Source organism: Zootoca vivipara, chromosome 17, assembly GCF_963506605.1.
Source record: "Zootoca vivipara chromosome 17, rZooViv1.1, whole genome shotgun sequence".
Classification (NCBI taxonomy): domain Eukaryota; kingdom Metazoa; phylum Chordata; class Lepidosauria; order Squamata; family Lacertidae; genus Zootoca; species Zootoca vivipara.
Genome location: NC_083292.1, coordinates 4192549 through 4206377, shown reverse-complemented (window position 1 = coordinate 4206377; position 13829 = coordinate 4192549). Strand labels below are relative to the sequence as shown.

Below are 13829 nucleotides of genomic sequence, written 5' to 3'. Positions count from 1 at the left end.
TCTGGTCCATAGGGTCACGAAGAGTCGGACACGACTAAAGGACTAAACAACACCTTGATTTCCCAGCAAACTAATTTCATACAATTTCCAATTCAGAGGCCAGCTCACAGCTGTCTTTGCTTGGTGCAAGCCTCTAAAAGGTAAAGGTACACAGTCGCTCATCTTGCTCTATAGGCCGAGGGAGCCAGCGTTTGTCCGCAGACAGCTTCTGGGTCATGTGGCCAGCATGACTATAGAGGCAATCAAATGTCCACTTTGAACATTAATCTGCACAAATTTATTAATATGCAAAAGTAACCTGATGAAAGGAGGCAAAAAAATCTCCAGCACCATTAATTTCCTTGGGAGTGGGGCGAGAGAATGGAGTGTGTGTTTTGAAATGTCGGTGTTCTGAGTCAATTATATTTTTGTCCCACTCTATTTTTTGTCACTGAGCCTAGGGCTTGCCGATCAGAAGGTTGGTGGTTTGAATCTCTGCGACGAGGTGAGCTTCCGTTGCCCGGTCCCAGCTCCTGCCAACCTAGCAGTTAGAAAGCAGGTCAAAATGCAAGTAGATAAATAGGAACCGCTATAGCGGGAAGGTAAATGGCGTTTCCGTGCGCTGCTCTGGTTCGCCAGAAGCGGCTTAGTCATGCTGGCCACATGACCTGGAAGTTGTACACCGGCTCCCTTGGCCAGTAAAGTGAGATGAGCGCTGCAACCCCAGAGTTGTCTGCGACTGGACCTAATGGTCAGGGGTCCCTTTACCCTTTATTCTTTGTCAAAATCACATCTGGCCATTATATTTGTAGCCAAATCCCCATGGCAATTGCTAAAATGGCTGTTTTCAACAACAATACAGAGTCCTTTCACCAACCCACTGCGGTACAGTTTGACATGCATGGAAGTTATAGCATATTTTCATTAAAGTCAAGGGTAAGATAATAGTGGTACAGAATATAAATTCTATTTTGTTGCGTTTTGTGTGGAAGAAATAACCAAACTGAAGAAGCAGGACCCAAATATTCACTGTTGGTATAAGAGCTGGACTAATTAAAGGATGTAATCCTATATACACTTTCCTGGGAGGAAGCCCTATTGAACTCAATGGTGCATGCCTCCGAGTAGACATACTGTACCTTAGAGTGTACTGTACAAAATCATTATAGTAAAGCCTTTGTGGTTAACAAAGAAGAGTGTTAAACAGGGATATAGCAGGTTTTGGTTTGTTTGTTTATTTAGTGTTCAAATCCATGCTTGAACCACTGCTGACTCAAAGTCTGCTGCAAGATTCTGGGCTATGCTCAGCCTAACCTACCTTACAGTATTGTTGCAAGGATAAAAAAGTATGTTGCCTTGAGTTCTGTGATGAAAAGGTGGGATAAAAATGTAATAAGTAACTACTAAATGCATGTTTTGCCAATTGTTAAAAATATGGATTATACTGCTGCATTTTTAATAATATTTATTTTAAAAGATGCACACTCCACCTTCTGATCTAAACTGACCCCACAAAGTGGTTTACAATTTTATTTTATGCTTCTTTTTATGATTTTTGTTCTTGAACGCTTGGATATTTTTGAACAAACACGTACAGAACACAAAAGCATATTCCCCCCCCCCCTTAAAAATGGACAGAAATAAAACAGGGGTCCTCGCTCTTCGCTGGCTTCCTTCGCCTCCGCTTCCCCCGATTTTTTTGGTTGCAGGGATCCCCCTGGGCCACTCGGCACCCTCCAGATGTTGGACTGACCTCCCACCATTCGCGCCTGGGGCTGATGGGAGCTGGAGCCCAACAACACTTGGGCGGCCCAGCGGTGCTTCAGGTAAGGGGTTTTCGGGAGGCTGGGAACCAAGATGCTTGGCCTGTTTTCCCCGCCGGACATTTCATGGCAACGGACGAGGCGCAGACAGGAAGTCGCCGAGGAAACTATCGAAACAGTTGCTGGGGGGGCCCCGCTCGGTTTCCGGGGCTGCGGAGGCGCAGCCCAGTCATAGAAACCCAACCTCTGCAAAAACCCAACCTCCGCACGCCGCGCCGTGTTCATCTCGTTGGCGAGGCCCTGACCTGGCTGGGTGAGTCCGGCGGGACGGGACAAAATTCGTTCCGCAAAGATTCTGGCGAGCAGGCATCCAGTGCGCATGCGCCCTGGCTGCCTGACGGAGACCTTATCTGACAGGGGGCGGGGCTTAGAAAGAGGGAGGGGGAGACGGAGCGCCGGGATTGGGTGGAAAGGCTTTGAAGGGCAGCAGAAACCGTGCGGGTTTTCTTAAAAGGGTCGACGCGCGCCTGGGTGTTAAGGGGGCGGAAGTGTGTGTGCGCGCGCAGATATGTAGATGCACGATTTGTCAGAGCAACGTTAACGCATATTTGTGTTCCCGGAGTGGCTTATTATTTTTATTAAGATTTGTTAGTCACTTAATTTTGCCTAAGGCAACCCAAACGACTTACAAAGTAGTAGGGAACAAAAAGTACAGTTATAATGAAGAAAAAGAAGATCAGGCAAACGTACTACAGCAAATTAAAACAACGAACTGAAACGGCAACAGCCAATTTAAAGAAGACAATAAAATTAAACTGCTCTTGTGTTACAAAAAAGAGGGTTGTGCATTAGAAATTACCCAAAGCTAATGATTAATGAATTATTGTGGTTATTTTATTTTTACATTTCCTCCAGTCGACTAAGGAGAGAAGTTGCCTTGAGAGAACCAGCCCTGGCTGCCTAACCCCAAGGCTGCTTTAATCTGAGGAAGGTTCCCAAGCTTTAAAAAGAAAAAAAACTGACCCCCCATTGTGGCACATGAAAGGCTAGCAAAGATATTGTGTCAGGATGTAGGGCAGGGATGTGGCCCTCCAGTTGTTGGACACCAGCTCCCATCAGCCACAGCCTGCGTGGTCAGGGATGGTGGGAATTGTAGTCTAGGAGCTTCAGGAGGGTCACAGCTTCTCCCTCCTAGTGGTTCTTTTTAAAGAATGAACCACTTGGCATAGAATTAATGTATAGAACTTTCAGGGTCTTGGCAGTAACCTGTAGCCTCAATGGCTAAGGAAAGATTAGATAGCTATATGCCATGGCTTCACATCTGAATAGACCGAAGTGCAATCCTTGGCTCTGAGAGCAGCTCTCCTGGGGACTAGCAACATGGATGGGATGCTGCTATTCTCCTTGCAAGATCAAATTTCCCTAACCATGCCCTTTCTGAATGGACATTTACTTCTGGCTGGTTTGAAACTTGAGTAAGACTGAGTGTGATCTTCAAGGGAAGGGTGGTCGTAGGTAGCCAAGCAAGTAAACAGATCTCATTGTTTGGAACAGACCTGAGAGTATGATGGCTCACAGCCAGGCAAGGAAAAGGTTTCGGAGCAGGAGCCGAAGCGACTCCCAGAGCAGGCGAGATGTGGAGGAGAAGGAGAAGAAAAGGAGGAAAAGCAGCAAAGAATCCCAGGGGAGGATAAGGAGTTTGTCTCCTGCCAGCAAAAGAGGATCTGAGCCCCCCCGGGTCCAGATGGGCTCAGCCTCCAGCAAAGAAGGTAAGGATGTGGGAGAGGGTGTCAGCTGCTTCTGAAGCACTGGCCTAAGACTAACTGGCTAACTCCCAAGAGACTGCGATCTACTCACAGAATTAAAAACTGGGGGGTTCAGGTCAAAGTTGCTGAGCTTTTTTAGGAAGGAGGAAGGCCCATTTTGGGGGGCGTTTGGGTCAAAGTTGTTGAGTTTTTTCAGGGAAGAGGTAAAATGTTGAGCTTTTGTTTAGGGGAGCCACAGTTGTTCAGCTTCTTTGGGGAGAGCCAATGATCTACCAGTGATTGAGCGCATGTTGGCCATGCCTGCCTAAGAAATGCAGAACTCTGATCTCTCGATGGGGTAGCATTTGCCAGTGTTGGCCAGTAGTGCAGTTTCCTGGGGGAGCTATTGTCACTTTCTGGTCATTGAGGCTGCTCCCCTCACCCTCCACCATGGTCCCCTTGTTTGCTTAGGATGAAGACATTTGTGTAGAATGCAGCCTGCAGAGCAGAGTATTTCTCCTGTGGCTATTAATTTTTTTTAATTATGCTTTCACAGAACTTCCCACCAGAACCATCAGGGTTTCAAACATTGCCTTCTTAAGCTTTGTGCCTCAAGCGAGTGATGGCTGCACACTGCCAGCTGCCAGGTGTGTCTTAAAATCAGCGCCTCTGACTATCATTTGCTGGGCACTAACTTCAGAGCCACATCTATGCAGCAGATTCAAACCATATTAATGGGTTAGAAATATGTCCTGGCTGCCCCGACCCCAGGCAAAGAATCCCGTGGAGACACTAAACTAGTTGTCTCCCCAACCCCAGCTACAATACCTAGCTTATTCTTGGAGGTGAAGCCATAGCAGTTAAGCCACTCAACAAGTTCCAGTTCTGGGTTCTGTCCAGGGCTGGAAAAGAGAATTCCCTCAGTTTTTTTTCTCCCTTTGGGTAACAGTCCTGGTGATGTATTGCAACATGATAGATACCCTGGTGACTTCTGATTGATGCTTGGTTCCAGTGAAAAAGAAGAAGAAAGAGAAGGAGAAGAAGAAGAAAAGGAGAAGAGGCAGCAGCAGCAGCAGCTCCTCTTCCTCCGAGACCAGCTCCTTGTCTTCTGGATCGTCCTCCTCTTCTGATTCCTCTCCAGATGTGTCAGGCAACGAGGAATCCAACCGCAAAAGGAGGAAGCAGAGCAAGAAGAAGCTAAGCAAAGAGAAAGATAAAAAGCAAAAGAGGAAGAGGAAGAGGAAAACCAAGAAGAAAGCAAAGAATAAATCAAAGGGGAGGGAGAAAGAGGGAGAAACAAAGGCAGAGGTAGTCCCTGGACCTTCCCTGGACCAGTGGCAGAAAGAGACGCTGGGAGACTCCGGGCCAGGTAAGATCCTCCCCCAGGCAAGGTCGGATTGAAAAACAGTGACAACACTGTTGGTTAATGAGCGGCAAAATGACTGTTGCAGTTTTGCAATAGTGACCTTAATTAGATCAATTTTCTGTAAGTTTGTTTATTAGTAGATGGATTTTTTTAAAAAATCATTACTAAGCTATTTGTATTTTTAACTGGTAGGATATAGAAAGTGCAGTGATTTTTGAACACACTGGAGGGGCCTTTTTTTCCGTGGGATTGAGCAACAAAAATGCTCTCCCTACCAGTGGTAATACCAGAGCATTCTGGCTATTGGTGAGACCACTGTTTTCTGCCTCTCAGCCCTGACGGACGAGCAGAAATCCCGCATCCAAGCAATGAAGCCTATGACAAAAGAGGAATGGGACGCCAGGCAGAGTGTGATAAGGAGAGTCGTTGACCCTGAAACAGGAAGAACAAGGTGTGTGTGTGTGGGGGGGATATGTCACTAGAAGATCATCACTAAGTTCAATTTATGTAGACCCTCTGGGTTTTCTCTCCTGTATCTGCATTTTCCTCTGAAACAACCACATAGTTCAGTTTCTTAACAGAGCTCTTTGTATTTTCTGTTCTTAAGTTCCTTCACTGGCAGTTTATTTTTGCAAATGCTGACCCCGATTAATAGTATCATTTTAAAAGCACCCCAGACAGAGCTTATACACTTTATTTTATTTTCCCCTTGCAACATCACCATGTGCTCAGTGACTGTTGGTCCCATTTTACAAATGGGGAACTGGACTGTGAAGAAGCGATGTTCTTCAGCTTATGAACCTTTTCTTCCTAAACCAGGGGTCAGCAAACTTTTTCAGCAGGGGGCCGGTCTACTGTCCCTCAGAACTTGTGGGGGGCCGGACTATATTTTGGAAAAAAAAATTGAACGAATTCCTATGCCCCACAAATAACCCAGAGATGCATTTTAAATAAAATGACACATTCTACTCATGTTAAAACATGCTGATTCCTGGGCCATCCGCAGGCCAGATTTAGAAGGCGATTGGGCCGCATCCGGCCCCCAGGCCTTAGTTTGGGAACCCCTGTCCTAAATTAAAAAGCCCCTAATGTAGGGAAGGTGCTCCAGACTTCCAGTTATGTTGTGTCCCCTTTCCTGCACCATTCACAGGATCCCTTTGGGGTTTGGTCCAAGTGTGTCTGTGCCGTAAACAGGGAGGAGTGCATCATGACACTGGTACCGTAGCTGTGGATTGTATACAGCATTAGTCATACTCAGAGAAGACCATTTGAAATGAATGACAATTATGGTTCTTCTCCGAGTAGTACTTTGTTGAATACAGCCCTACTTTTAACCCTACCCCTCATAATCTCTAGCTTGGAATTTGCTCTTTCTGCTGCAGCTGAGTTGGCATTCTTTGTGGCTGGCCCCATTGCAGCAAGGCAATCCCTCCATTCTCACATTCTTAACTACGGGAGGCAGCTTCATACTGGCCAGACCACTGGTCCTCTTGGCCCAGTATTATCTACACTGACTGGCAGAGGCTCTCCAGTGTTCCTGGGGTTGAATCAGTTGGGGGTTGAATCAGGGACCTTCTGCATGCAAAGCAGGGAGCTATGGCCCCCTCTGTTGATATGAAGGGCATGTAGACATCTACTGTTCGTGCAAGTTGGCCAGGACTACAATCTGAGTTTCAATTCCAGGCTTATTAAAGGTGATGGCGAGGTCCTTGAGGAGATCGTTACTAAGGAGAGGCATAAAGAAATTAACAAGGTATGTGGCCATTTATTATTGCAGAATCTAATGGATGTAATCTGGCAACTGTAGACTTGAATATTTAGAGCACAAGGCTGGGCTTTGTAGGCTGGGTTTTGGTTATAGCTGTTCTGTGACTTATTAACTCCCCTAAAGGGTTCCACTGACTTCAGTGTCATAGAATCATAGAACAGTAGAGTTGGAAGGGATCCCAAGGGTTATCTAGTCCAACCCCCTGCAATGCAAGAATCTCGACACGTAGTCCTCCATCCAATTTGAAACCATACCAGACCCTGCTTAGCTTTGGAAATATGCTAGCAGTTTTATTGCTAAGAGAGAGAATAAGCTGACTTTTGGGTTGCTGAGACTTTCCCATGTAGGTCCTCTTTGCCTTTGTTTCCATCAGTTTGTAGATCAAGGCTTTTTCATATCCTAGATGAGAACTTCCTTCCTTCCTTCCTTCCTTCCTTCCTTCCTTCCTTCCTTCCTTCCTTCCTTCCTTCCTAAGAAGCCTGCAGAGTGTGGGGGCATTGATGCTGTTCCCCTTCAAAGAATAGAACTTCAGAGTAGAACTTGGAAAGTGCACCAAAGACTGATACGATTTACAGACCTTTACTGCATCTACCTTCTTTCACAGCACGCCACGCGGGGAGATGGCCTTTCCTTCCAGGCGAGGATGGGGATGCTGCAGTGATAACAGGATGGTCTTCAGAGATGGTTTTATTCCCAGCTGCAGCAGCTTTGCCAAAACCAGGCACCGCACTCCCCCCGCCCAACACCCATCCCCATGGAATATGCATGCCAGTGCCATCAGGACTGAGAACTGCTGGGGCAGGAAGATGCCCAGATTCATCAGCTCCTAGTACAAATCCTTCTGTTTTGCAGTTCTCCCCTGTGAGGCTCTCCGATTGCTGCCTCCAGCATGTTTCCTCATCAAGGCACCTCCCTTAGCAGTGAAAAACCGTGAAAATAATTATCCCAAAGCAAAAGGGAAGTGAGCAAAAACAGAAGACCCAGGTCACTGGAAAGGAAGCGATGGAAGTCTGACAGCAATGCTTTTATTGCTCTGCCTGCCTCCAAGGCAGATGGACCAAGTGCAAAGTGGGCTGGAGGCTTCTGGTTTTGATCCTGCTTCTTGCCTCTATCCTGTGTGGGAGGGGACTTTTTTTCTAAAGCTCAGCCCAGCTACTTCCTAGCTGGCTTCATGGTGTCTAGGCTCTGAAACCTCAAAATCAAGGGGCGAGGAAGCAGCTAGAGTACAGCTCTACATCTATTGCTGAAGTAGGGGGAGCACCAGCAGCTGCAACCTACCTCCTCCTGCTCCAGGCCGAGGGTGTTTCATGCTCTTGGGTTCTGCTGGGAAGAGTTAGAGCAGGGTAAGGGCATGCAGTTCTCACACAGGTCCACTCTTGCTGTGCCCCTCTAGCATCTCTAGCTGAGCAGCATCTGCTCAGGCGTGGGGCTTGGCGAGGTGGCTGGTCAGCCAAGTTCTGCTGCTGTCTCACCTTTTCTTGTGCTCTAGCCCGACAACTCAGCCTCTGCCTAAGGGCAGAAGGGCACCATAGTGGTGAGATCAGGCTGTTCTGGTTTCCAGCTTCACACTTACACCTACCTAATACAGGAACAGGAATGCATTGAGGCTTCCTTAACAGGTCTACATGGTAACACTTTTCTGCTGCAGCGTTAGCTAGATATGTTGCATTAAGCTCTGGATTCTGAAAAGTGCTGACACCTGCTGTGTTCACGGGAAATTCAAAGCCTTGACCCTTTAAGGGCACCACACAATTTGCTTCCTTGCTAGAGGGCCCTCGTGCGTCCTTGTGCCAACAGCTATGCAATTGGCAAGCATGTCATCCTTTCAGGAGCGACTCTGTCCATGCTGCTTTGCTTTGTTTCCAGGCTCCATTTGGGCAGATTACATATTTGGTGTATCTCTGTATGCCAGGAGTAGCCAAATGTTTTTGGCCCGAGTGCCAAACATTGCCAATCCTCTGAGGGTTGCATGCCTGTGACACACCACACACACACACATACACAATCACACAGGTACACAAAACATCTCCATCACTATGATGGTTATTTCTTTATTGAAGCACCGGGTTAGGTGGAGAGGTTTAAATCTCTGTTCTCAGGGCAACACTGTGGTAGGATTGTTGCAGAGGTTTAAACTGTGCATGTTACTGGCACGAGCAGTTGATTAAGTTGGGGGGGGGGGATGAGAAAGGCTACAATGCCAAAATGTTGGGGGGGGGGAAGCATGCTGAGTCTGCCAGAGACCCTTAGAGCAACAGTGTTGTTGCTGGGATGCTAGACCCCACACCCACCCCTTTCCTTAAAGGTATGGTAAGGGAATTGTTAAGCAGCTCTCCTGAGGCAACACCGTGTAGGAGCTGGCCGTGGTTGTTTACTCACCAACTTTTGGTAATCAAACAAACGTCAGGCATGTTTGTGTGAAATTCATTTTAATTATATCCTGTTAATTATTTACGCAGTGCTGAACAATAATTCACACTTTGCCCTTATTCCTCCAAAGAAGAGCCAAGTGCATGAATTGTTGCTTTAACTCTTTTTCATCGAAACTAACACTCATTAAAAAAAAATGCTTCACTTTACCTGGATTGTGCCCTTTAAGGGTGTGGTCTTTGTTTTGCAAAATCACAGCACTCCTATTTAACCGGTAGCGTCTAGGTTGCTCCAGGTAGTAAATGTCATGTCATCAACTTACACAGGCTTGCTGATGCAGGTATTACCAGGCCTGTTCATTATAACAGCCTTCCCCATCTTGTCTGTCTTAGGGTATCACCTGTTTATTATAGTAAGGGACACAGATTTTGTTCAGTGTAAGGATGGGCATCATTTTGTGCTGTTCTGGGAACAGGTTTGTACCAAGAAGAACTGCCGACTCAGTCACATGTAACCAAAGTCATGCACATAAGACTGAGTAAAACTTTCCTGCTTTGCTTCAGTGATTCAGAGTGGGGTATAAATGCATCCATATTGCACATACTGCATGACAGCTCCGTAAAATAGGTAGTGCTGAGAAGTTGGGACTCGCCCAACCCAGCATCTGAACCTCCTGGCTGAAAGGGGGATTTGAACCTGAGATGCTGTTTCCCCTCCCTGACAAGTGGAGACACCAGAGGACTGGACCAATTCATACTTCGCAAACTGATAAACAGATTGGATTGCAGTTAGGATTGTTTTTGCACTTGTCCATTTTTTTCAATACTGCTCTGTGCTCAAAAAGCATATACAATTTTTATTTTAGGTTAAAATATGCAGTGCAATACAAAATGCTCATTTTAGGATAAATGTGCAGCACAATTGTGTTTTTGCTTATGGAAACAAGACAGAACAGACTTATTAATGAACATCTGCTAACCTGACACTGGGCAGAAATAGACTGATTCCTACTGACAAGCAGCTCTAATTTAAATGCATTTCAAGCTCTCTCATTCTTTTGCATACTACCGTATTTTTCGCTCCATAAAACGCACCTTTTTCCTCTAAAAAGTAAGAGGAAATGTCTGTGCGTCTTATGGAGCGAATGCGTTATCCCTGGAGCCGAATTGGCCAGGGGCGAAAGGCAGATCGTGTTTGTTTGGCTAACAAGAGGGAGAGTGTTGAAAGGACCCGCTCAGCAGCTGATTGCAAGAGATCGGGGAGGGAGATAAGGGAGCTAGCTCCCTTCCCGCCCCGGCCTCAATTGTCTGCAGAGGGAGTCTGCTGGTTTCCCCAGTGACATGTGACTGGCTGATTAGATTATCTGTCTGGAAACTCTAGAAATGGGTCCCTTTCCTAGAAAAGCCGCAGAACTGTGAGTTGAACCCCATAAAAACAGGATTTTTCCCCTTTGCAAGGTAAGCTCAACAACTTTGAGCTGATCCTCAAAAATGGAGCTTTCCCCCTTTGCAAAAAAGATGCACAACTGTGAGCTGACCCCCCCCCAAAAAACAGGGCTTTTCCCATTTGCAAAAAAAGCTGCACAACTTTGAGCTGATCCTCAAAAAATTGAGCTTTCCCCCTTTGCAAAAGAAGCTTCCTCAAATATTTAATGGGGGGGGGGGAGGCACCTAGGCCTCTAGGAGTTGGCTGCTATGCCTAGGACAATTCAAGAAAGCAAAAAAAAATTTTTTCTTGTTTTCCTACTTTAAAAACTAGGTGCGTCCTATGGTCAGATGCAGCCTATGGAGCGAAAAATACAGGTAGGTGGTTGTTGCATTAATATCATGCAGGGCACCAAAATATTACTATAACTCTTAGCCATAATAGCTTAGTGCAGGAATGATGATGAACTTTAGGTCTGGAGGCCACATGTGAGTCCAGGTCTCATCAACTGGCCCTCAGAAATTGAGCCGGGCCAAACACTGCGTCTTCAGGCCATTCAATGGCCCTGCTTTGCCCCCTGAATATTTATGTAGCTATCATATTTATATCCCACTTTCTCCAAGGAACTCAAGGTGGTGTACATGGTCCTCCAGCTCTTCATCTGAACTCCACGACAGCCCTGTGAGTGTGAGGTAGGTTAGGCTGAGAGGCAGTGACTGGCCTACAGTCACCCAGTGAGCTTCATAACTGAGTGTGGATGTGACCCCTGATTTTCCTAATACCTCTCTTGCCTGTTTGGAGGAGAGATAGGGGTGTTATGGGTATGTAGAAACAAATGCATAAAGGTAAAATTTACATGGCTCCACCCACTTTTGCATGTGGCCCTTGGAAGGTCGCTCAGAAGAGAATGTGGCTCCCAGGCCGAAAAAGGTTCCTTGCCCCTGGGCTTAATGGCATTGCTCTGTAGAGAGGCTCTTTGTGCCTTATTATCTGGAGACAAAAAACAAGAAGGGAAGCCCATTGCCATGGCGTCCCAATTGTGCATTCCCCCCCAAAATCTGGCTGTTATAAAGACAGAATGCTGGGATTTGGTCTGATGCTTCAAGGCTACTTTCTTGGCCTCTGAAAGCAAGTCGCTTTGAAGCTTTATGCCTTTGGTGGACTTTGCAAAGAAGCAGACACAGCAAGAGAGCCTTCCCATTTCTTTTAATTGGTGTTAACGTACAAGGGATAACCATATACAAAGCACAACCAGGCGGCAGAACGAGGCGGCAGGAACAACAAGGAAGAGGGTGGTCCTCACATACAAGAGCAAGGAGACAGACAGGATCATGCAGACACAAAACGCAGGTAGCTGGACTCTGGGCTGATTTGCCCTTGTGACCTTTCCATAGGGAACCTTCTTGGAGTGCTGCCCCTCCAGCCGAATCTTTGAAAAGCCTGCCCCCCTCATTCAACAGAATGAACATTGTTGAATACAGAATAACAGTCAGGGAGGAGAAAGAAGTGTGGGGTGGGGGTCTCAGTGATGAAGGAGAGGGAGACAAAACCGTAATGCTTTTGGAACTAACAGGAAAAACGGCAGCAATGGTGCTAAATACCTGAACAAGAGAGATGACTCCAGTAAAGTCCGGGATAAAACTGGGGGGAAGAGGGTTTTGTTCGTAACCAACTCTGCTCCCCACCCTGCCTTTTGGTAGACAACCATTGAGCTAGCTTTAAGATACAAAACGTTCATCAAAATTAAAGTTGCATTGTCAAAAGATGCTAACAATCCGGCCCCAGTGCAAATTACAGGGAAGCTATCTTGTTTGGGAAGAATGTATACAACAGGTCGGGCCTCTTTTTCCATCAAACCATTGATTGTTTTGTACATTTATATCCTACTTTTCTTTGAATGGAATTCTGGGGTTCTTAGATAGACTCCCCACCATCTAGATCTGCTTCATTCCAGCAGGCTGGTGTTGTCAGTGCCCTTTTGTAATGTTTTGATATCTAAGGCTGCAATCCTAAACACACTTACCAGGGAGTAATGTGGAGCAAGGCCAATGAATGCAATGGAAATTACGTCTGGGTAATTATGCATAAGATTGTGTCATAGGAATGCCACCTAGAACCTATGTGTGTGCTTTAGTTTCATTTGTTTTCTCATACTGCAAACATTTTAGGAGCTTTCCAAAATTTAGCATGCTTTGGCAAGCTTGGGGGTTGTGCAGAGGTAAGCTTTATTAAACTCCACACCCACCTTGGCTTTTCAGAGCATTAGGCTTTCCCCCTCCCATCTGCAGCCATATGGATGAGAAGCTTGCCTTTTTTGGCTTAAAAGAAATGAAAGTTTAGTCCCACGTGATGCCTCTAAACATTTTTAGCCAAGTTTAAACATTTCAGCACCAAATTACCCTGCAAAACCTCCCCCCAAACACAAGGTCTGTTGCTATGGAACATCTGAAAAGAGTAAATTAAGTCTATGTTAAAAAATAGACCCAAACTCAGCAAAATTCTTGTTCTGTGCCAAGGCAGCTCAAATTGTGCAGTGTGAATATATGATGTAAACCATACAACGCTGCATTATGCAAAGTTCCTTGGTTTATGGGGGGAGGATGGGGGAGATGTGGACAGAACACTTGATTCCATGTACTTGTCCAACCTCCCTTGGGGATTCTAAATGCCACCCAAACGCCAGGTTGCTGGTGCAAGCTCCTCTAAATATTTGCAGGGGGGGAGTTCCTGATCTCCTGACCACTCCTTTCCTCAAATATCACCCCAATATATCCCCCCGCCTTTTAAAAGAGGAAACCACTTCAGAGTCCAAATTACTTGCAAAACATACTTCAAAGACAACAACAAACAGAAGTTATGTGATCCCAAGACAAAAAGTGCAAGTTTTACCTGTTCCTTGGCTGGCTGGGCCTTGCAGCTAAAAACATCTGGAAGGTCTCAGGTTGGGAAAGGCTGATCATCATACTGGCCGAGTTCTAGGCACATCCAGGTGGCTCTAATATACGCAATGTACTGAAACTGTTCTCCCTGACCACTCATCCATTCACTCGGCTGAGTAGACTCTTGAGAGCAAGTCTGCACACTTGAGGTTCCCAGAGCAGGAGATAGCAGACCTGCCCTTTCCAGGGGCATTCCTGCCTCTTACTGGCCCTTAAGGTATAAACTGGATCTGGGGCACTGATCTCAAGGAAAGACAATCACTGAGGCTACAGCATTAAATACAGATGGCTTCAGATTCCACAAATCAGTCATTGCATTTCCAGTGGGATGGCGAACGCTGCTCTCCAGATTCATTCCAGAGGGAGCCACAGTACTTTCTAAGGAAGCTATTGCTATTGTTTGTTTAATGCCAGAGTAGCAAGTTCAGCTTTCAACATCAAGGACAACACATGAGGGGTATGCACACATAAGTC

General features: G+C 46.1%; 1 protein-coding gene across 1 annotated transcript; it reads left to right on the top strand.

Moving 5' to 3' along the window:
- The first annotated feature begins 1609 nt into the window (after positions 1–1609).
- Positions 1610–9201, top strand: ARL6IP4 (ADP ribosylation factor like GTPase 6 interacting protein 4). Its single transcript, XM_035099097.2, has 6 exons — positions 1610–2055; positions 3297–3511; positions 4500–4856; positions 5187–5304; positions 6537–6606; positions 7226–9201. The coding sequence occupies exons 1-6, from the start codon at positions 1610–1612 to the stop codon at positions 7280–7282; spliced, it is 1263 nt and encodes a 420-aa protein (XP_034954988.2). The 3' UTR covers positions 7283–9201.
- Positions 9202–13829: the final 4628 nt, after the last annotated feature.